This window comes from Mobula birostris, chromosome 12 (assembly GCF_030028105.1).
Source record: "Mobula birostris isolate sMobBir1 chromosome 12, sMobBir1.hap1, whole genome shotgun sequence".
Classification (NCBI taxonomy): Eukaryota; Metazoa; Chordata; class Chondrichthyes; order Myliobatiformes; family Myliobatidae; genus Mobula; species Mobula birostris.
In genome coordinates this window covers 99,510,239-99,531,620 of record NC_092381.1, presented here as the reverse complement: position 1 = coordinate 99,531,620, position 21,382 = coordinate 99,510,239, and the positions used below count along the sequence as shown (strand labels likewise).

At 41.5% G+C, this 21,382-nt stretch overlaps 1 protein-coding gene across 5 annotated transcripts in view; it reads right to left on the bottom strand.

Moving 5' to 3' along the window:
* cep350 (centrosomal protein 350) overlaps positions 1 to 21,382 on the bottom strand; it is a 240,756-nt gene that overhangs the window by 52,003 nt on the left and 167,371 nt on the right. For all 5 annotated transcript variants that reach the window (XM_072274363.1, XM_072274365.1, XM_072274366.1 and 2 more), the window contains exons 25-27: positions 20,435 to 20,522; positions 17,228 to 17,374; positions 15,251 to 15,426 (exon numbers count right to left, since the gene is read on the bottom strand). In XM_072274363.1, the coding sequence (XP_072130464.1) occupies positions 15,251 to 15,426; positions 17,228 to 17,374; positions 20,435 to 20,522 (411 nt within the window). The remainder of the gene's footprint in view (positions 1 to 15,250; positions 15,427 to 17,227; positions 17,375 to 20,434; positions 20,523 to 21,382) is intronic.

Sequence of the window (21,382 nt, the reverse complement as noted above, 5' to 3'; positions counted from 1 at the left end):
TGGGGATGCAACTGGACTCTCTCACGGTGGTGTCTGAAAAGAGGATGCTGTCTAAGTTGCATGCCATCTTGGTCAATGTCTCCCATCCACTACGTAATGTACTGGATGGGCACAGGAGTACATTCAGCCAGAGACTCATCCCACCGAGATGCAGCACTGTGCGTCATAGGAAGTCATTCCTGCCTGTGGCCATCAAACTTTGCAACTCCTCCCTTGGAGGGTCAGACAACCAATTTCCCCCGGGATTGATAAAGTATGACTATGACTTAATTAGCCAGGTCATCAAAGGGTATGGGGAGAAGGCAGGGGAGTGGGGATGACTGAAAGAATTGGATCAGCCCATCATTGAATGGTGGAGCAGACTCGATGGGCCAAATGGCCTACTTCTGCTCCTATTTCTTATGGTCTTATAGTAGCTTAAAATGTTTGTGCAATTTTGATGCCTTTAATAAGCACAGTTTAATTAATCTTTGAAGTCTGCTTATTAATTTCAAACAGTAGCTTGGTGCATCTACTCAAAGCCACAAATGAGGTACAGATCAATTCTATGTCTCAGCACAAATCACTCCACTCCTCCTCCCACCACCCCAACTCCACTTGCATTAGATGGAAGGCAGCATGCTTGATCAGTGAGAAGCAGAGAGTGCACAGTACCTGACCAGCTGGTTGTAGATGTACAGCTGGAATTTGGGATGTAGATTAGGGAAACAGACACTGAGAGAGGCCCAGTGGTGAGACGTAAAGACAGAGAAGAAGTAGTGGACAGGAGAGCAGTGTCTAAAGCAAAAGAGGCAAAAGGGGAAAAAAAAAGGACAACAGCTGAGTATTTCCCCAAATACTTTTTCCTATTAAGATAACCTTGCAACTTAAGCAGAAATACCACTAACAGCATAAAGCCATTTGGCATTCAAATTCTTTTTACCCTTCTCAATCCAATCAGACTCCTGCATGGAGAAATTCTAGGACTTCAAATTACACTTTTACCTCACTCCAAGCCAACATCAGTTCCAATCTTTCTTTTTCTTGGTAGTGGGGGCGGGGGGAGGAGGAGAGTGAAGAAAGACAGAGACTGATATCACAACTATCAATCATTCACACACTGCAAGCCAACAATGATGAGGCTTAAAGTATGTTATCTTTGGAATCTGAATCTATAGTTCCTCAGTGCTCAGGTGAACTAACTGGCTGCTCATTGATATATTCATTCTTGCAACTGGTGAAGGAAAGAGCTGACTGCCCCATCTCATTCCATTTGAGTACATCTCCAATGCAATTTTATCAAATGACCTACTGGAGTAAGTAAAACACTATCCCAGATTGAGTTACACACTGACTTCAGTTCTTTGTGGAAACGGGACCTGCTCTCAGGGCCTTACAAATGGCCACTTTTCGACATGCCAAGGATGCAGCCTGGAAGACTAGCGCGCCTTCAGGGTGCTGGATTTTCGTGGCTCTGGAGGTGGGTGGACTTGAGGCTGGTGCCGCTGTCTGATGTGTCACGGGAGACGGAAGATTGTAAGCTGGCTGCGTGCCCAGAGGCTTGAGTTTTTCAGGCACAGAGCTCAGAAAAAGCGACGCAACAGACTTTTAACATCATAAATTGGCAAATTGTTTTGTTATGTCTCCCCTTTCGCTGTGAAATGGGGACACCCCTTTTACCCTTATTAGGGAGAGAGAGCCTGTGGTATGTCGAATACTGGGTGAACGAGTAATCTTGGGGTACTTCAAGTCTGTGTCTTTATTGATATTTTGTTGCACACTTGAGTTCTCGGTGGGGGTGCTGATGCTTTTTTGCTGGTGGGGGCGGGGTTTTTTTTTGCTTGCTGCTGCTTACGTGTGGAAGAGGGGAATTGGGGGGGCTTTGGGGTTCTAACATTTAACTGTCATTCATTCTTTGGGGCACTCCTCTGTTTTCATGGATACTTGAAAAGAAAAGGAATTTCAGGATGTACACATTTCTCTGACATTAAATGTACCTACTGAAACCTATGCCCAGCTACCAGTTACTGATTTTTAGCAAAGGATAAACTGACTGTTTCTTTCAATACTCCTTATATCACTTTCCAGAAATTCTAATTTTTGCACATCTGACAATGGCAATTGAGCTGGATATACAGTATATTGGACATAGGATATCTTTCTCCTTTTTTATTTTGGAACTGTGGCATTCTGCAAAACTAACATAATGAAAAAGTAACATAATAAAACAGATACCATATCATGTACTACTGAGTTGCACTGTCATGTCTATATAGGTGACATACCATTATATATTACTTCTGACCAATGCATTGAAAAAATAGGAAATTGGCCGAATGTTTAAGGAAACCACTACTTGAAAATTTATTCCTTAATGTGAGGAATCAACGGACATTTGCCTCATCATAATTTACCTTTCATCAAGTATGGAATAGTAGGTCTGAACACATCACTCTACGGCACTGCAGAGCTCTGCATATCCGAGCTGCACAACGATGACTTCAAACATCTAACACCAGCAGCACATACCATCAAATTTTTACTAAAAGACATTTTGGAGTGCTGGCTTTTATACAACCAGTACCAACAATGACTACACAGAATAAAAGAGATTCACTTTCCTAAACATTCACTTGTCTATCACCAGCATCTACAAAATGCAACGCAGTTACTCTCCTTAGTTATTCTGACAGCACCTCACAAATCTGCAACCTCTACAGCTGTGAACAACAGCAGCAACCTCATGGGCACCTTGCTTCCTAAAGGTTCCCCTGCGAGTTATATAATCACTTCAATTATCACCGTTCCTTCAACTAGGTCTAAATCCTGGAACACCCTAATAGCACTGTAGATCTCAGTTGTTAAATGGCATGGCATGACACCATCTTCCCTTGTTCCCTGGGGAATTAGGCTGAAAATACATGCTGATTTTTCAGTGGCACCCATATTGACAGCAAGTGAATGAATGAAATAGAACAGGTTGTGAAAGATACAGCAAATCTAACAGACCACTTCGAACAAGGGCTCAAAAACCACAGAACCATCTCTTATTTGATGTCACAATTTGAGTCAGCGGAAGCATTTTGACATATTCAATATGTTGTTAACAAAAATATTGGACAATTATATTTTTTGTGTGGCGTGCAACAACATTTAATTATGGATACATCAATCAGGTAAGCTTTACATCAGCAAATTGAAACAAACTGTTTTCAAATATTAAAATAAAATTGAACGACGGTACCAATCTGTTGAAACAGATTACAAAAATGCAAATAAGGCATCTGGGAGAGCTAATAAATTCCACAATGATCCAACTATATCTAATCCCACCACATCTAGTTGTGATTCTAGGTCGATTATCAAGTAGTTAACAACAGGAAAGACTCCAAGAATATTAACATCTTCACTGGCTGCTGAACGTAGCATGTAAGCAAAGGCTGAAGTATTTGCATCTATATTCAGAAGTGTTGAGTAGGTGAGCCAGCTCCAGATGTTTCACCTTAAGTCACCTTCCAAGAAGCCAGTCTTCAGACAACTGAAGATTAAGAAATAGCTAAGAGCACTGGATGATGCAAAAACCTGGTACCAGACATCACATCTCACATCACAACAATCAGAGAGGAGGTACTAGAGCCTGAAGACAGACACATACACACACAGTTTTAGGAACAGCTTCTTCCCCTCCCCGTCAGACTTCTGAATGGACAGTAAATCCCTGAACACTACCTCAACTTTTTGCTCTCTTTTTGCACAACACACACGATCTATAAATATATCTACTGCAAAAACAAATTTCATGACATATTTCAGTCATAATAAAGCTGATTCTGACAACTACGATCTTGAAGGCTTGTGCACATTCTACTATGGTTACAAAACTGACATTCACCTCATGTAGAAAAATTCATCACACACAAAAAGCTGCAAGGATGAATTCTGGTGAATCAGCACCCTGTCTATAATTAGTAAAATGAGATGGATTATACCAAAGTGGTGACTTTACATTTTTCAACAGTGTCCCTCATTATCATGATGCAACACTCCAAATGTGATCTACTGTAACCAAAGATTTATGAACATTATATTGTTGTTTTTACATTCTAGTTCTCTCAAAATGAATTTAGTATTTTTGGGAGTTTAGATTACTTCTATGAAACAAATTTGTCATTTTATTATTACTGGTAAGTTACCACCTTCTCTCTATGCTGGCCATCTCAACTCTCCACTTTCAGTCCTGGTACAGAATTTCAATCCAGAATGTCCCAATTTCCTTTCTCCCACATGCTACTTGACCTTATGAGTTTCTAGTAGACTGCATGTTGCATAAATTCCCCACTCTCTATGAAGGATCCACATTTGCCCATAGCAGTCATACTTTTCTATAATAGCTATGAAAGATGATAGTATGGTTTTGCATCTGTTGGGATTTATTCTCAAGTTCTTTTTTTCCCTCTTGAAATTTATTTGGTAAACTTCACAAAATTCCCAAACCACAGGTCACAGTGTATTCTAGTAACTAAGAATTTTAATTAGATTTTAACACCATCATTAATTTCCCTAACTTTTAAAAAAATTAAGCTGTTCTGCATGCATTGCAAATATCTGCTTTGCATGAACTGGATCAGCATCACAATCTTGTTGTATTGAGCAATAATAATAAAATTCTATTCCATTCTGTTCTAGTCATCAATGGCTGGACTACTTTTCCCAATACATTCCTTTAATGGAGTGCATGGAGTAAAGCCAGATCTAACATACAGAGAGGCTTTGAGGAAAGAGAAGCAGAATAAACGGTGTAGAGATAGTAAGGGAGAAGAGCTGAAATGTGTGTACCTCAATGCAAGAAGCATCAGGAACAAAGGTGATGAACTGAGAGCTTGGATACATACATGGAATTATGATGTAGTGGCCATTACAGAGACTTGGCTGGCACCAGAGCAGGAATGGATTCTCAATATTCCTGGATTTCAGTGCTTTAAAAGGGGAGGAGGGGTGGCATTACTGGTCAGGGATACTATTACAGCTACAGAAAGGGTGGGTAATGTAGCAGGATCCTCTTTTGAGTCAAGATGGGTGGAAGTCAGGAACAGGAAGGGAGCAGTAACTCTACTGGGGGTATTCTATAGGCCCCCTGGTAGCAGCAGAGATACAGAGGAGCAGATTGGGAGGCAGATTTTGGAAAGGTGCAAAAATAACAGGGTTGTTATCATGGGTGACTTTAACTTCCCCAATATTGATTGGCACCTGATTAGTTCCAAGGGTTTAGATGGGGCAGAGTTTGTTAAGTGTGTCCAGGATGGATTCCTGTCACAGTATGTGGACAGGCTGACCAGGGGGAATGCCATACTAGATCTAGTACTAGGTAATGAACCGGGTCAGGTCACAGATCTCTCAGTGGGTGAGCATCTGGGGGACAGTGACCACCGCTCCCCGGCCTTTAGCATTATCATGGAAAAGGATAGAATCAGAGAGGGCAGGAAAATTTTTAATTGGGGAAATTGGGGAAAATTATGAGGCTATAAGGCTAGAACTTGCGGGTGTGAATTGGGATGATGTTTTTGCAGGGAAATGTACTATGGACATGTGGTCGATGTTTAGAGATCTCTTGCGGGATGTAAGGGATAAATTTGTCCTGGTGAGGAAGATAAAGAATGGTAGGCTGAAGGAACCATGGGTGACAAGTGAGGTGGAAAATGTAGTCAGGTGGAAGAAGGCAGCATGCATGAGGTTTAGGAAGCAAGGATCAGATGGGTCTATCGAGGAATATAGGGAAGCAAGAAAGGAGCTTAAGAAGGGGCTGAGAAAAGCAAGAAGGGGGCATGAGAAGGCCTTGGCGAGTAGGGTAAAGGAAAACCCCAAGGCATTCTTCAATTATGTGAAGAAAAAAAGGATGACAGGAGTGAAGGTAGGACCGATTAGAGATAAAGGTGGGAAGATGTGCCTGGAGGCTGTGGAAGTGAGCGAAGTCCTCAATGAAGGAGTTGTAAAAATACATTAGGACAGATAAGTCCCCGGGACCTGACGGAATATTCCCCAGGCTGCTCCACGAGGCGAGAGAAGAGATTGCTGAGCCTCTGGCTAGGATCTTTATGTCCTCATTGTCCACGGAAATGGTACCGGAGGATTGGAGGGAGGCAATTGTTGTCCCCTTGTTCAAAAAAGGTAGTCGGGATAGTCCGGGTAATTATAGACCAGTGAGCCTTACGTCTGTGGTGGGAAAGCTGTTGGAAAAGATTCTTAGAGATAGGATCTATAGACATTTAGAGAATCATGGTCTGATCAGGGACAGTCAGCATGGCTTTGTGAAGGGCAGATCGTGTCTAACAAGCCTGATAGAGTTCTTTGAGGAGGTGACCAGGCATATAGATCAGGGTAGTGCAGTGGATGTGATCTATATGGATTTTAGTAAGGTATTTGACAAGGTTCCACACGGTAGGCTTATTCAGAAAGTTAGAAGGCATGGGATCCAGGGAAGTTTGGCCAGGTGGATTCAGAATTGGCTTGCCTGCAGAAGGCAGAGGGTGGTGGTGGAGGGAGTACATTCAGATTGGAGGATTGTGACTAGTGGTGTCCCACAAGGATCTGTTCTGGGACCTCTACTTTTCATGATTTTTATTAACGACCTGGATGTGGGGGTAGAAGGGTGGGTTGGCAAGTTTGCAGACGACACGAAGGTTGGTGGTGTTGTAGATAGTATAGAGGATTGTCAAAGATTGCAGAGAGACATCGATAGGATGCAGAAGTGGGCTGAGAAGTGGCAGATGGAGTTCAACCCGGAGAAGTGTGAGGTGGTACACTTTGGAAGGACAAACTCCAAGGCAGAGTACAAAGTAAATGGCAGGATACTTGGTAGTGTGGAGGAGCAGAGGGATCTCGGGGTACATGTCCACAGATCCCTGAAAGTTGCCTCACAGGTGGATAGGGTAGTTAAGAAAGCTTATGGGGTGTTAGCTTTCATAAGTCGAGGGATGGAGTTTAAGAGTCGCGATGTAATAATGCAGCTCTATAAAACTCTGGTTAGGCCACACTTGGAGTACTGTGTCCAGTTCTAGTCATCTCACTATAGGAAGGATGTGGAAGCATTGGAAAGGGTACAGAGGAGATTTACCAGGATGCTGCCTGGTTTAGAAAGTATGCATCATGATCAGAGATTAAGGGAAATAGGGCTTTACTCTTTGGAGAGAAGGAGGATGAGAGGAGACATGATAGAGGTATACAAGATAATAAGAGGAATAGATAGAGTGGATAGCCCGCGCCTCTTCCCCAGGGCACCACTGCTCAATACAAGAGGACATGGCTTTAAGGTAAGGGGTGGGAAGTTCAAGGGGGATATTAGAGGAAGGTTTTTTACTCAGAGAGTGGTTGGTGCGTGGAATGCACTGCCTGAGTCAGTGGTGGAGGCAGATACACTACTGAAGTTTAAGAGATTACTAGACAGGCATATGGAGGAATTTAAGGTGGGGGCTCATATGGGAGGCAGGGTTTGAGGGTCGGCACAACATTGTGGGCCGAAGGGCCTGTATTGTGCTGTACTGTTCTATGTTCTATGTACTTCGCCATGTCTTCAACCTGAGCCTGAGGCTCCGGAGGGTTCCTGTGCTGTGGAAGACGTCCTGCCTCGTCCCTGTGCCGAAGACGCCGTGCCCCAGTGGCCTCAATGACTACAGACCAGTGGCAATGACCTCCCACATCATGAAGACCCTGGACAGACTTGTTCTGGAGCTGCTCCAGCCTATGGTCAGGCCACACTTAGATCCCCTCCAGTTCGCCTACCAGCCCTGACTAGGAGTTGAGGATGCCATTGTCTACCTGCAGAACCGTGTCTAGGCCCACCTGGACAAGCCAGCGAGCACATGTTTTTTGACATCTCCAGTGCGTTCAACACCATCCGCCCTGCTCTGCTGGGGAAGAAGCTGACAGCGATGCAGGTGGATGTTTTCCTAGCGTCATGGATTCTTGATTACCTGACTGGCAGACCACAGTACGTGTGCTTGCAACACTGTGTGTCCGACAGAGTGATCAGCAGCACTGGGGCTCCACAGGGGACTGTCTTGTCTCCCTTTCTCTTCACCATTTACACATCGGACTTCAACTACTGCACAGAGTCTTGTCATCTTCAGAAGTTTTCTGATGACTCTGCCATAGATGGATGCATCAGCAAGGGAGATGAGGCTGAGTACGGGGCTACGGTAGGAAACTTTGTCACATGGTGTGAGCAGAATTATCTGCAGCTTAATATGAAAAAGACTAAGGAGCTGGTGGTAAACCTGAGGAGAGCTAAGGCACCGGTGACCTCTGTTTCCATCCAGGAGTCAGTGTGGACATGGTGGAGGATTACAAATACCTGGGGATACAAATTGACAATAAACTGGACTGGTCTAAGAACACTGAGGCTGTCTACAAGAAGGGTCAGAGCCGTCTCTATTTCCTGAGGAGACTGAGGTCCTTTAGCATCTGCCAGACGATGCTGAGGATGTTCTACGAGTCTGTGGTGGCCAGTGCTACCATGTTTGCTGTTGTGTGCTGGGGCAGCAGGCTGAGGGTAGCAGACACCAACAGAATCAACAAACTCATTCGTAAGGCCGGTGATGTGGGGATGGAACTGGACTCTCTGACGGTGGTGTCTGAAAAGAGGATGCTGTCCAAGTTGCATGCCATCTTGGACAATGTCTCCCATCCACTACATAATGTACTGGTTGGGCACAGGAGTACATTCAGCCAGAGACTCATTCCACCGAGATGCAACACAGAGCATCATAGGAAGTCATTCGTGCCTGTGGCCATCAAACTTTACAACTCTTCCCTTGGAGGGTCAGACACCCTGAGCCAATAGGCTGGTCCTGGACTTATTTCCTGGCATAATTTACATATTACTATTTAAATATTTATGGTTTTATTACTATTTAATTATTTATGGTGCAACTGTAACGAAAACCAATTTCCCCTGGGATCAATAAAGTATGACTATGACTAAGGAACAAAGATTTTTTTTTTGCAAATGTTATTAAAGCACAGAGGAGTCTAGAGTTTAGAAGGAAGCTATGCTAAACCTTTGTAAGACATTGGCTGGGCCATAGCTGGATGATTGTGTTGAGTTTGCACAGAAGAGATTCATTAGGATGGCAGGCTTTTCCATTACGCTTTTAAAAATGGAATATTTGCAGTCAAGTTCATGAATCAAAAATGGTCTTAATGAAGTTAATACAAGGATCAGTAATTAGAAAAGATTTGTTTCAAGGTAGCTTCCAAAGGGGTAGAATATCTGGTAAAATAGCAAGCCAAGTGTTTGTTGAATAGCAGACAGTTTGTGAGAGGAGAGTGAAAGCTTTTAATGCCAAGGTCCAATGAGATCATCAATATAATGACACAGGGCAAGCGAGTAATGTCAACATGGTGTTAATATCCTAATGGTACTAATTATAGCTACCTCACAGATTTAAACGACACTGCTAGTGGATTTATTTAGGACTTAGGAGATCCGAAGAAGAAATGTTCCTCATTATGCTGATTAATTCCTTTAAAGAACTTTAAGATATTTGGCTCAATGACCTTTCTTTGTTTTTGATAATGATGTTCTGGTTTCTGGTCCTGATCAGCCTCAACTGAGCAACATCAATGCAGAAAGGCAACACAACTCCCTCACCACCGCCAACTGCTACTTAGTTCACTACAGTTCAATTATCAGGAAAGGCAAAGTAATTAACTATGTATCCGAAGTAGTGTTAAAATGCATTTTTGGGTTCTTCACTAAAAATCCAAACTAAGGTCAAATATTTTCCCATTGTATTTTCCCTGCAGATGCTGGATATACATACACCAGGAGACAAATTTCTTCATGTACTAAAAAAAAGCTTTCCAATAACTAACAATCAGAAATTTCTCTTCATTCTCTAATCCTTAAAACATATTTCCTTGACTCAGCCCAAAACATCAACTGTTTATTGTGTTCCATAGATGCTGCCTGACGTGCTGAGTTCCAGCATTGTGTGTGCACTTCTCAAAAGTTCCAGCATCTGCAGAATTTTTTCTGTTTATGATACTGCCTCTAAAAGATAAAGCAGGCAAAATGGAAATATCACCCACCTCTAAACCTTGCCCCATGTCATAAGCAAATCTGATTTGGAAATATAGTATTGCAGCTACATCATTTAAAAGTCAAATGTCTGGAACTTCACTAGCAGAATATTCATCCCTTCAATAGTAGAAATTTAAGATATACCATACACACAAATTTACGTAGTTACCAGCAGTCGATAAACACTGGCCTTACCAGAAAATTCACATGATGTAAATGAGTAAAAAAAAAAAGTAGCAGTTAAAACAGACATGTGTGTGCTTCAGTTGACTACTTACCCTTTTAAAGGGTCAATAATTATTTTTACTTGCATCCAACGGCTTTCAAGTATAGAGGGATAGGAGGGAGACAGTGTAGAAGTAGTTAAATAGCAAAGTGAAATTAACTCTTTTCTAAGTACTTTGATTCACCTTTGGGGAATTCCATGATTTTGACCCAGTGACAATGAAGGAACAGCAATATGTTTCCAAGTCAGGTTGGTGAGTGACTTGGAGCAGGATTTCCAAGTGGTGGTATTCCCAGGTATCTACTGTTCTCGTCCTTCTAGATAGTAGTGGTCATGGGTCTGGAAGGTGCTGCCTTAGGAACTTCGGTGTGTTGTTGCAGTGCACCTTGTAGATAGTACACACTGTTGCAACTGCTCATCAATGGTGGAAGGATTGGATGTTTGTGGGCTGCCTTGTGCTGGATGGTGTCAAGCTTTTTGAGTGTTGATGGAGCACTCATAAGTAGCCACGGTGTTTATATGGCTAGGCCAGTTCTATTTTCTGTGAATGGTAACTCTCAGGATGTTGACAGTAGGGGATTCAGTGATGGTGATACCACCGAATGTCAAGGGACGATGGTTAGAGCCTCTCTTATTGGGGATGGTATTTATGTGGCATTTATGTGGCTCAAATGTTATTTGCCACTTGTCAGCCCAAGCCTGGATATTGTCCAGGTCCTGCTGCATTTGGGTATGAACTGCTTCACTATCTGAGGAGTCACGAATGGTATAGAACATTGTGCAGGTATTTTCAAACACCCCCACTTCTGACCTGAAGGAAGGTCAGTGATGAAGCAGCTGAAGGTGATTGGTCCTTGGACACTTCCCTCAGGAACTCCTGCAGTGATGTCCTGAGGATGAGATGATTGGCCTCCAACCACCACAACCATCATCTTCCTTTGTGTCAAGTACAATTCCAACAGGCAGAGGGTTTTCCCCCTAATTCCCATTGACTCAATCTTAGCTAGGGCACCTTGATGCCATACTCGGTCAAATGCTTGGCAAATCATAAACAGTAGACAGAAGTGGTCACTAGGATATCTCTAAAACAGTGAAACATATTCTGAGATAGGCTGGGATAGGATAATTCGACCTCGGAAAATGTGCAGTAAATTGACTGAGGACCAGTGGAAGGAAGCAGAGACAGAAGAAGTGGACCCAAGGATCACCAGAGGGTTAGCACTGGACCGCTTCTCTTCAACTGATTCTAAGATAAAACTGTTTTTTCTAGGGAGCCGTTAGGCACATGTACTAGTCTGTCCAGTGTATGAATGAAGGTAACATGAGGAAAAATTTGTTTTCAGTGTATGGTTAGAGTTGAGGAATGCACTGCTAATGGAACAGGATAAGTACTGTACTGGAAAGAAGAACACTTGTAGGGCTCTGGAGAGGGGGGACAGTGTTGGCATTATCTTAATTGATCTTACTTGGAGTCACAAAAGCTCAACCAGAAAAATGGGCATTATCTAGTCTCACTCAAAAACTTCAATGGTTGCACCGTGGAGAGCTTTCTGACAGGTTGCATCACTGTCTGGTATGGAGGGGCTGCTGCACAGGACCAAAAGCTGCAGAAGGTTGTAAATCTAGCCAGCTCCATTTTGGGCACTAGCCTACAAAGTACCCAGGACATGTTCAAGGAGCGGTGTCTCAGAAAGGCAGCGTCCATTATTAAGGACCTCCAGCACCCAGGGCATGCCCCTTTTCTCACTGTAACCATCAGGTAGGAGATACAGAAGCCTAAAGGCACACACTCAGCGATTTAGGAACAGCTTCTTCCCCTCTGCCATCTGATTCCTAAATGGATATTGAAGCTTTGGTCACTAACTCACTTTTTTAAAAATATACAGTATTTCCGTTTTTTGCACATTTTTAAAAAAATCTATTCAATATATGTAATTGATTTACTTGTTTATTATGTTTTATTTTATTTATTATTATTTTTTCTCTCTGCTAGATTATGTATTGCATTGAACTGCTGCTAAGTTAACAAATTTCATGTCACATGTTGGTGATAATAAACCTGATTCTGATTCTAAATCTGCTAATTTGAAATACCATGAAGATTAATTATAAAATCTATATGTACTCCCACATTTCCCTACTTAGATTTATATACAGTAAAATTAAAATTATCCACTTTCCAACAATTCTGAAATCCTGATGGATTAAAATTGCTAAGTTTTCTTCCTACACCTGGTCCCATATTCTCTTCCTACTGCCGGAGGCATGAATTTCTGTGCTCTCTTCAGACATATGGGAGCACTGGAACACACACAAAATGCAGGAAGAACTCAGCAGGTCAGGTAGCAACTATGGAAAAATAACTAATATTTCACGCTGAGACCCTTCTTCAGAACTGAGGTGGAAGGGGGAAGATATCAGAATAAAAAGGTGGGGGGTGGAAGATAGGCTAGATGGAAGGTGATAGGTGAAGCTAGATGGTGGGAAAGGTCAAGGGCTGGAGAAGAAATAATCTGATAGCAGAGGAGAGTGGATCATAAAAGAAAGGGAAGGAACTGCCCTTTTAAACTTACCTGACTACACAGTAAATATTATAATGCTACATAATGTCCAACAAAAACTAATTTAAAATACATTGTAAAATAATAAAACTGATATCCAAAGGTCTAAAGATCTGTTGGTCCAGCAAAAAGTCCTGGATCAGACTTTTACTGTAGTACCTTTAATCAGCATTCCTGAAGTGTTGGGCAGGAGCAAACAAAAATTGATGCCTGGCATGCAAGGTGCTCCTAGGGTAGGTGAAAAATATCATTCAGCAGTAAACTGCAGAAAGCGTCATTGAGGTAAGAGAGGATTCAAAAGCTTAGTACCATGTCAGTTGAAGTCACAGCAGTTATTAAGTTCAAGGAAACTCAAGAGTCTGCATGCAGGGCTGAAGGAGATTATAAAGTAAATAGAAACAAAAGATTTGATAAGAATTTCAAACTTGACATGTTGCTTAGCTTAGCACAGTGCAAATAGATGAAGAGTTAAAGAGAGTATGATATGGACAGCAGAATTTAGAACGCTATCAAGTTCGTACAGAGTAGAATAAAGGAAGTCATACCTGGAATATATTGTAATGCTCAGTCTACAGATAAAAAATTGCAGTGAACTTCAACAGCAGACACCCTGAGTTAAGCATAGAGTTTGGTAATACTATGGAGGTGAAAATAAGTAGTTCTATGATCTCACTTGATAAAGCTCAAATTTGGTGAAGCATTACACTGAGACTGCCAAGGAAAAGTGCTTGTAACTCAAGCACAGTGTTTGTAATAGAGACTAAATGTGACTTCTTAATCTCTTGACATTTATTTAGAGGGAATTGCTGTGATGACAGAGTTGTGTGCTGTATCATGTAAATGCCAAGTGCACAAAGTACAGGGCAGGTATGTTACAGTGAGAAGGAAGGAAAAGGGTGGCAAAGCACGAGAACCTTGGCATCAAGAGAGGTAATAAATTTAGTCTAGAAGGAAAAGTATATAACATTAGGAAACTAGAATCAAAAAGAAACCTTGAGGATTATAAAGAAGACAGAAAAGAATTCAAGAAGAGAATTAGGAAAGCCAGGAGGAGCCATGAAAAGTTCTTGGCAAGTAGTATTAAAGAGAATCCCGAAGCATTCTGTGCATACAATAAGAGCAAGAGGATAATGAGGGAGAGAATAGGACCACTTAAGGATGGGGTGGGGGGGGGGAGGAGAACATTTGCTTGGAGGCAGAGGGTGTGAGTGAGGTCCTTAATGAGTACTTTACATCAGTATCTACCAAGGAAAAGGATGTGGATGACAGGGACATCAGTGCTGAGTATATTAATATGCTAAGGCATTTCGAGGTAAAGAAGAAAGTAGTGTTGGGTTTCTTAAAGAGCATTAAGTTCGATAAATCCTCAGGGCCTGGACTGATTTGCAGAGGGCCTCAAGTTTAGCCAGAATAGTAGACTCCACATGCTTGTTCAGACAGAGGTCACATAAGATCAAGTCTCCAGGATTAAATGTCTAACAAAGTGCCAATTAAACATAACAGCTGTAGAACTACATTATCTGACAGATGTCGCTGGAGAAGAATTGTTAAGTTAAATAGCAATATTTCAAACAGAACATCAAAACAACACTCTGAAGCGTGATAGAGTTTATATGGGAAAACGAAGCTTCTAGTAGGAAATGATATAGCTGGTTTTCAATTTTGCACTTTGGAAAAAAAATCTTGGGGTTTAATGACATAACCCCCTGAGAGTGGCAGCACAAGTAGATAGGATATTAAAGGAATAGAACATACTTTTCTTCATCAGCTGGGACATTGCTTATATAAAAGCCAGGAAGTTATCACAGAGCTGTATAAAACTTGAGCTAAACCACATTACATGCTGTGTGCATTACAGGAGTCTTGCAGACTCTGGAGAGGTGTAAAACAGGTTCACAATGATGTTACTTGGATTAGAGTGAGCTCTTAAAAAAATCTTAAGATTATTTTCTCTGGAGTGACTTAGGCTGAGGAACCTAATAGAAGTTTTTAAAATGAGAGACGAAGATGAAGTAGATAGGAGTCTTTTTCTCCAGGGTGGAAATATCAAATACTAGAAGGTGTACTGCAAGTGAGAACGGGAAAAAAAGGTTAAAGAAAGCTTATTGATAGGTGCCTGGAACACACTGCCAAGAGAAGTGGTGGAAGCAGATATACAAGCAGGCATGGAATAAAGGGATACAGGCCATATAGAGGCAGACATGCAGTTTAAATTGGCATCATCTTTAACACAAGCATACTAGGCAAAGGGCCAGTTTCATGTTTTGCTATTCTCCCACTCCCCTCTCATTTAACAAATCCTGCAAAAGTTTTACACAAGCAAGAATGATAGCTAGCATTGATAGATTTCACAGTACAACTGCAGTCAGTATACAAGCTCTGGTAGATATGTTAATATTAGTTTACTTTTCATCCATCTGACTGCGCATCTTCTTCAGTTTCTGCATGATGCTGCTGGTTTCACTGCCCGAGATAGAAATGGGGGAAGGACTCCGTGTCTCTATATCTGTTTGCAAGGGGCTGGAAGCATGGCTCACTTTCGGAACATTTAATTCCTCAATTTGTTCTGTGCTCCGCAGCTCCTAAAACAAAAAAAAAGGTGTTGATGCAGCAACACACAAAATGTGAGGGAACTCAGGAGATCATGCAGCATTTATGGAAATTAATAAATATTGATGTTTCAGGCAGAGACTCTTCATCAGGACTGGAAAGCAAGGGGAAGAAGCCAGAATAAGGTGGTGAGTGGAGGGGAAGGAGTACAAGCTAGAAAATGGCAGATGAAGCCCGGTGTGGTGGTGGTGAGGGGCGGGTGGTGGTTGGTATGAAGAAGCTGGGAGATGATAGGTAGAAAAGGTAAGGGCTGGAGAAGAAGGAATCTGATAGGAGAAGAGAGTGGACCATGGGATAAAGGAAAGGAGGAGGGGCACCAGGGAGAGGTGAGAAGGGGTAAGAGAGAAGCCAGAGTGGAAAAAATTAAGGGAAGGGGGAGGTGAAAAACAAGCACAATAACTATTTATTCAAATATACGCAAGAAAAGATAAAAGCTAAATAGGCTAAATAGTGGTTCCCCTGGATGACGCGATTGGAATACTAATAATAAGGATGAGACAAACAATGACAGAACATTAATTACTTCCGAGGGAAAAGTGCTAGGCAAAGAAAAGGCCAACAAAACTTTTACATCTCATGGCTTACATCTCAGTCTTAAGTGCAGAGATGGTACATCTATTGGTCGTAATTTTCAAAAAAAAAATCTGTGGATGCTGAAAAACTTCCAATGGATTAGATGGCCACAATGATAGTACAATGAGAGGATGTTCCTTACTTGTGGTGGAAGTCATGATTTTGTGGGGGAAGGTCTCATAAAATGCAGCAATTCATTTATGATGAAGTCAAGCAAAAATTCCAAATGTGGGATGTGAATTTTTAGTATTCCCCATTCCTTAAGGATATGCAAGCCAATAACTGAATATATTTAAAGCCGACAGAGAGTTGAGGAATCCAGGTTTATGGGGAACAAGCAAGGAAGTAGAACTGAAACCAAGATCAGCTTAGCTGATCTTTCTGAATGACATAGCAGACTCTTGAGGAGTGGGGTAGAAGAGCTGATGTACTCAGATGCTGCAAATTATATCAAAACAAGATACTAGAAATACTTGAACGTCAGTAACTATAGCAAGAAAGCCAGCTGAAATTGCAATGGCACTCGTTCCAGCTTTTCCGAAATTTTAAAATCTGCTTTGTTTTTTTTAAAAAGGATTTATTAAATAAGGCAACAACAGATTAAGGTGGGTAAATGGAAATGAATGCCTTTCAACAACATAGTTTGAAGACTAACTGGCATACTACATACTTCATTTTTTTTATATTGGAAACATACCCTAGGAGGATTACACTTGGTCAAGTGGGGAAGAAGCTCATGCAGAGAAAGTTAAAAATTAGACACAAGACCTATTTCTGTACTATAAAATTAAAAGTATTTCAATGGAATAAAGAGTAACATCAAATTAAACCATGGGTATATACAGCTCACTAAAAGGCAAGCACAAAATTCAAAATACTTTCCCTGACACAATGGCTGCAGTTACGTGAATTTAGGCAGCTGCAAGTACCACGATGCTTACTTCTGCACAGACTGCAAGTAAATGTTTTTTTTTCAGTAATATTACTGGTAGTGTGAAAATGGTATTCTTCACCATAGGTTAGTATGTGCCTCCTATTTGCCCATGTACAAGGTTAAACTTGCCATCTATAATTCTAGTCGAGGATATACTTATTGGTAAATGTCAGGCTTGCATTGCTGAAAAATGAATTCTCAAGTTCCCTATTTACTAAATAGATTTATAATGAATACAATGCACACATACAGCTTAGAATACTCACCAGCTTGCCCTCTCCAGCTGATTTGAGTTTCTCCTGTATTTTGATAGTGGTCTGGCGCAAACGTTGGATCTCCTCCTGCTGTTTCAGGATCAATTGTCTTTCCTTGCGAGCAGCCCTATTGGCTTCTTGAAGGCGTTTGATTTCAGCCTGTTTCAGTTTTATTTCAGCAAAAGATACAAACTTTTAGCATATCAAAGAAATAACAAAAATAAGAGGCAAAAAAGAGGTTTAGTGTAAACAATGGCATGTCTCATCACAAATCAAATCCCCTACACAAAGGGTCAACATAACACTACCACTTGTGCAATTCAACACATCGCTTCATTAAAGATCAATGATCAAAACTCCTGCATAATGGGTCAATGTAACACTACAACCTGTGCAGTTACAACCTATACAGTTCAACACATTGCTTCATTAAAGATCAGCACAGAATTATGCATTGTTTCTAAAATAGTAAGCACGCCCAAAGTGCAAATTTTGCCATTTATTTGATGAAAACTGCCTGGTCTCAGAGGAACCACACATCAAAGTTGCTGGTGAACGCAGCAGGCCAGGCAGCATCTGTAGGAAGAGGTGCAGTCGACGTTTCAGGCCGAGACCTTTTAAAAACTTGATTTTGCCAAATTTTCTGAAATGTCCCCAGTTTTCCTTCCTGATCTCCAGTGAATTAACCAACCTCATCTGGATTGTTGAAATCTTAAATGCTTTCAGCAGCCATGTGCTTCAGGAAGAAATGGAGGAGGAAGAAGTGAAGAGGGTTTTCACTCTCAAGAATTACTTTATAATACCTACTGCAGAGCTGACTTGGAACACACAGCAGTAGAGCAAAGAAACATTCCCTACGGCCCACCACATCTAAGCTGACTACAATGTCAAATTACGTTAATCTCACCTGCCCACACATGATCCATATTCCCCTTCTTTTTTTTTTTTGCATATTTAACCTGTCCCACATCATTATCGCATTTGCTTCCACAAACCCTGGCAGCACATTCCAGGCACTTATCACTGGGTTAAAAAAAAAAATTGCCTTGTAAACGTCTTAAAATTTCCTCAAATTAAACCTACGCCTCTAGAAGTTGATATTTCCACACTGGAAAAAATACCACCTACCCTAATTAGGCCTCTCATAATTTTATATACTTCTAACTAGTCTCCCAAAGCCATCCAATTTTTTCCCAATCTTTCCTTACAGCCATACTTGTGAGTATATTATTGAGCAAATCTAAGATCTACTCCAAATACTTCCTGCACGCATCCTTCACAACATCGACGACTGCATTGGCGCTGCTTCCTGCATGCATGCTGAGCTCGTTGACTTCATTAACTTTGCCTCCAACTTTCACCCTGCCCTCAACTTTACCTGGTCCATTTCCGGCACCTCCCTCCCCTTTCTAGATCTTTCTGTCTCTATCTCTGGAGACAGCTTATCTACTGATGTCTACTATAAGCCTACTGACTCTCACAGCTATCTGGACTATTCCTCTTCTCACCGTCTCTTGCAAAAATGCCATCCCCTTCTCGCAATTGCTCCGTCTCTGCCGCATCTGCTCTCAGGATGAGGCTTTTCATTCCAGGACGAAGGAGATGTCCTCCTTTTTTAAAGAAAGGGGCTTTCTTTCCTCCACCATCAACTCTGCTCTCAAACGCATCTCCCCCATTTCACGCACATCTGCTCTCACTCCATCCTCCCGCCACCCCACTAAGAATAGGGTTCCCCTTGTCCTCAGCTACCACCCCACCAGCCTCCGGGTCCAACATATAACTCTCCGTAACTTCCGCCACCTCCAACGGGATCCCACCACCAAGCACATCTTTCCCTCACCCCCTCTCTCTGCTTTCCGCAGGGATCGCTCCCTACGCGACTCCCTTGACCATTCATCCCCCCCATCCTTGCCCACCAATCTCCCTCCTGGCACTTAGCCTTGTAAGCGGAACAAGTGCTACACATGCACTTCCTCCCTCACTACCATTCAGGGCCCTAGACAGTCCTCCCCTCATACCCCATCCGTTATTTATTTATTTATATACCCACATGCTGTTTCTCTCTCTTTTTCTCCCTCTGTCCCTCTCAGTATACCCCTTGCCCATCCTCTGGGTTTTCCACCCCCTCTCCCTTTTCTTTCTCCCTAGGCCTCCTGTCCCATGATCCTCTCATATCCCTTTTGCCAATCACCTGTCCAGCTCTTGGCTCCATCCCTCCCCCTCCTGTCTCCTCCTATCATTTCGGATCTCCCCCTCCCCCTCCCACTTTCAAATCCCTTACTAGCTCTTCTTTCAGTTCGTCCTGACGAAGGGTCTTAGCCCGAAACATCGACTGTATCTCTTCCTAGAGATGCTGCCTGGCCTGCTGCGTTCACCAGCAACTTTGATGTGTGTTGCTTGAAATTCCAGCATCTGCAGAATTCCTCGTGTCTACTCCAAATAAGGTAGCTTTTACAGCCAGTGTAAAGTCACTGCAGCTTTACACTGTTTTGTGTCAAAATCTATACCAAATACAAAGTAGCACCAATTTCTTGTTTGAAGGGGCCACAGTGCAAGGGCAAGGGGTCATTTTCTGACTGTGATAGGATAACAAGAAGCACATAACAGTCTGATCAATGGCATGAGAGGAATTGATAAAGTTAGAACAAAGCTGATGGGTTTTCAAATATTAGATACAAGTAAAGCAAACTGAGATGTAACCTTGATCATAATCATGTACTGGTTGGCTGTTAAAAAGTCCCAGGAAAGGGCATCTAGTGGTAAAATTATCAAGCCAAGGAGGAAAGTGATGTGTTGCATTATGAGATCCAACATGCACTATGTGCAGAAAAAATAAGCAGGTAAGGGAAAAAATTTCTCTTTACACAACCAAGTCAAAACACCATATGTTTACATTAAAATTCAAATGTGGGGGTCCGGAGCTGAATTGCTGTGGGCAAAGTACCAAGCTTGTCCTGATGATGGACACTTTCAGCTTAGTACTGCTGACTTATGGTGAAAATAGAAACCTCAACAGGTCACTTGTACCTTCGTCTGACAACTACAGTTGGAAATCAATCCATGTAGTAAATTTAAAAATTCACGGAAAAATTGGTTAATTGACAAAATCAAAGTACTCAGACCAACAGCCAACCAAGCAATGGAATGGACAGGTAATACAAACGTAGATGTCCAATTACTGGGAGCAGAAATTAGTTTTTGACTTCAAATGCATATTACCTGCTCTTGCTGCAGCCTGAGAAGTAGCCCACGCTGTCGCTTACGGATTGGTGGCATTTTATCATCTTCCCCTTTGTCTCTCAGACGTCTGTAGAAATATAACATGATAAAAGTCACACAGTAATGTCTGTTTCTCCTACAACATATGGATTAGACTATGCACAACACTTTTTTTTATAGTACCATCAATCAGAACAAATTAATGTGCAATTTTCAGTTGCTGAATTTACACTTAAGAACTAAATGACCAGATCTGAGCAGAAAATATTTGAACATTTTTAATTTCCACACTCATTTCTGAGGTTTGGTTTTCTGAACTTGGAAAGGAAGTACTTTTGAGAAACTGAGCAGAGTGAGATGATAGAAAATGTAATGAAAAACAAAGTTTAAGAGTACTAATTGATTGAGAACAGAATTTATGCACAAATTTGTATGAACAAATAGCCTGGATTACCAAATAAACAGGGAACTACAAAATAAATAATGGTGATGCATGCCATAAAATATTATTAGGTTCCCTTAAGCTAAGAATTCTTTTAGTGAGCCCAGGATATCATTGGACCAGAAAGGTAAAATCCTTGTCCATACTTGTATTAAATGCCTTACAATTTCAAAACAATTTATTCAATCCAACCAATGTTAGACAGCAAAAAACTTGCTGTTCTAATAGCTTTCCTGTATTTCTGATGGATAACGAATGCTTTGGTATGGATAGTTTCAGCTTCTTTCTCTCTGCCATCAGATTTCTGAATGGACAATTAACCCACGTACACTACCTCACTGCTTTTTTTTTGCACTTTATGCACTTATTTTTCAATATATATTGCATTTCTTATTGTAGTTTATAGTTTATTATTATATATTGAAATGTAATGCTACCACAAAACAACTAATTTCGCAACATATGCCAATGATATTAAATCTGATTCTGGATAAGATTTTGTGAAA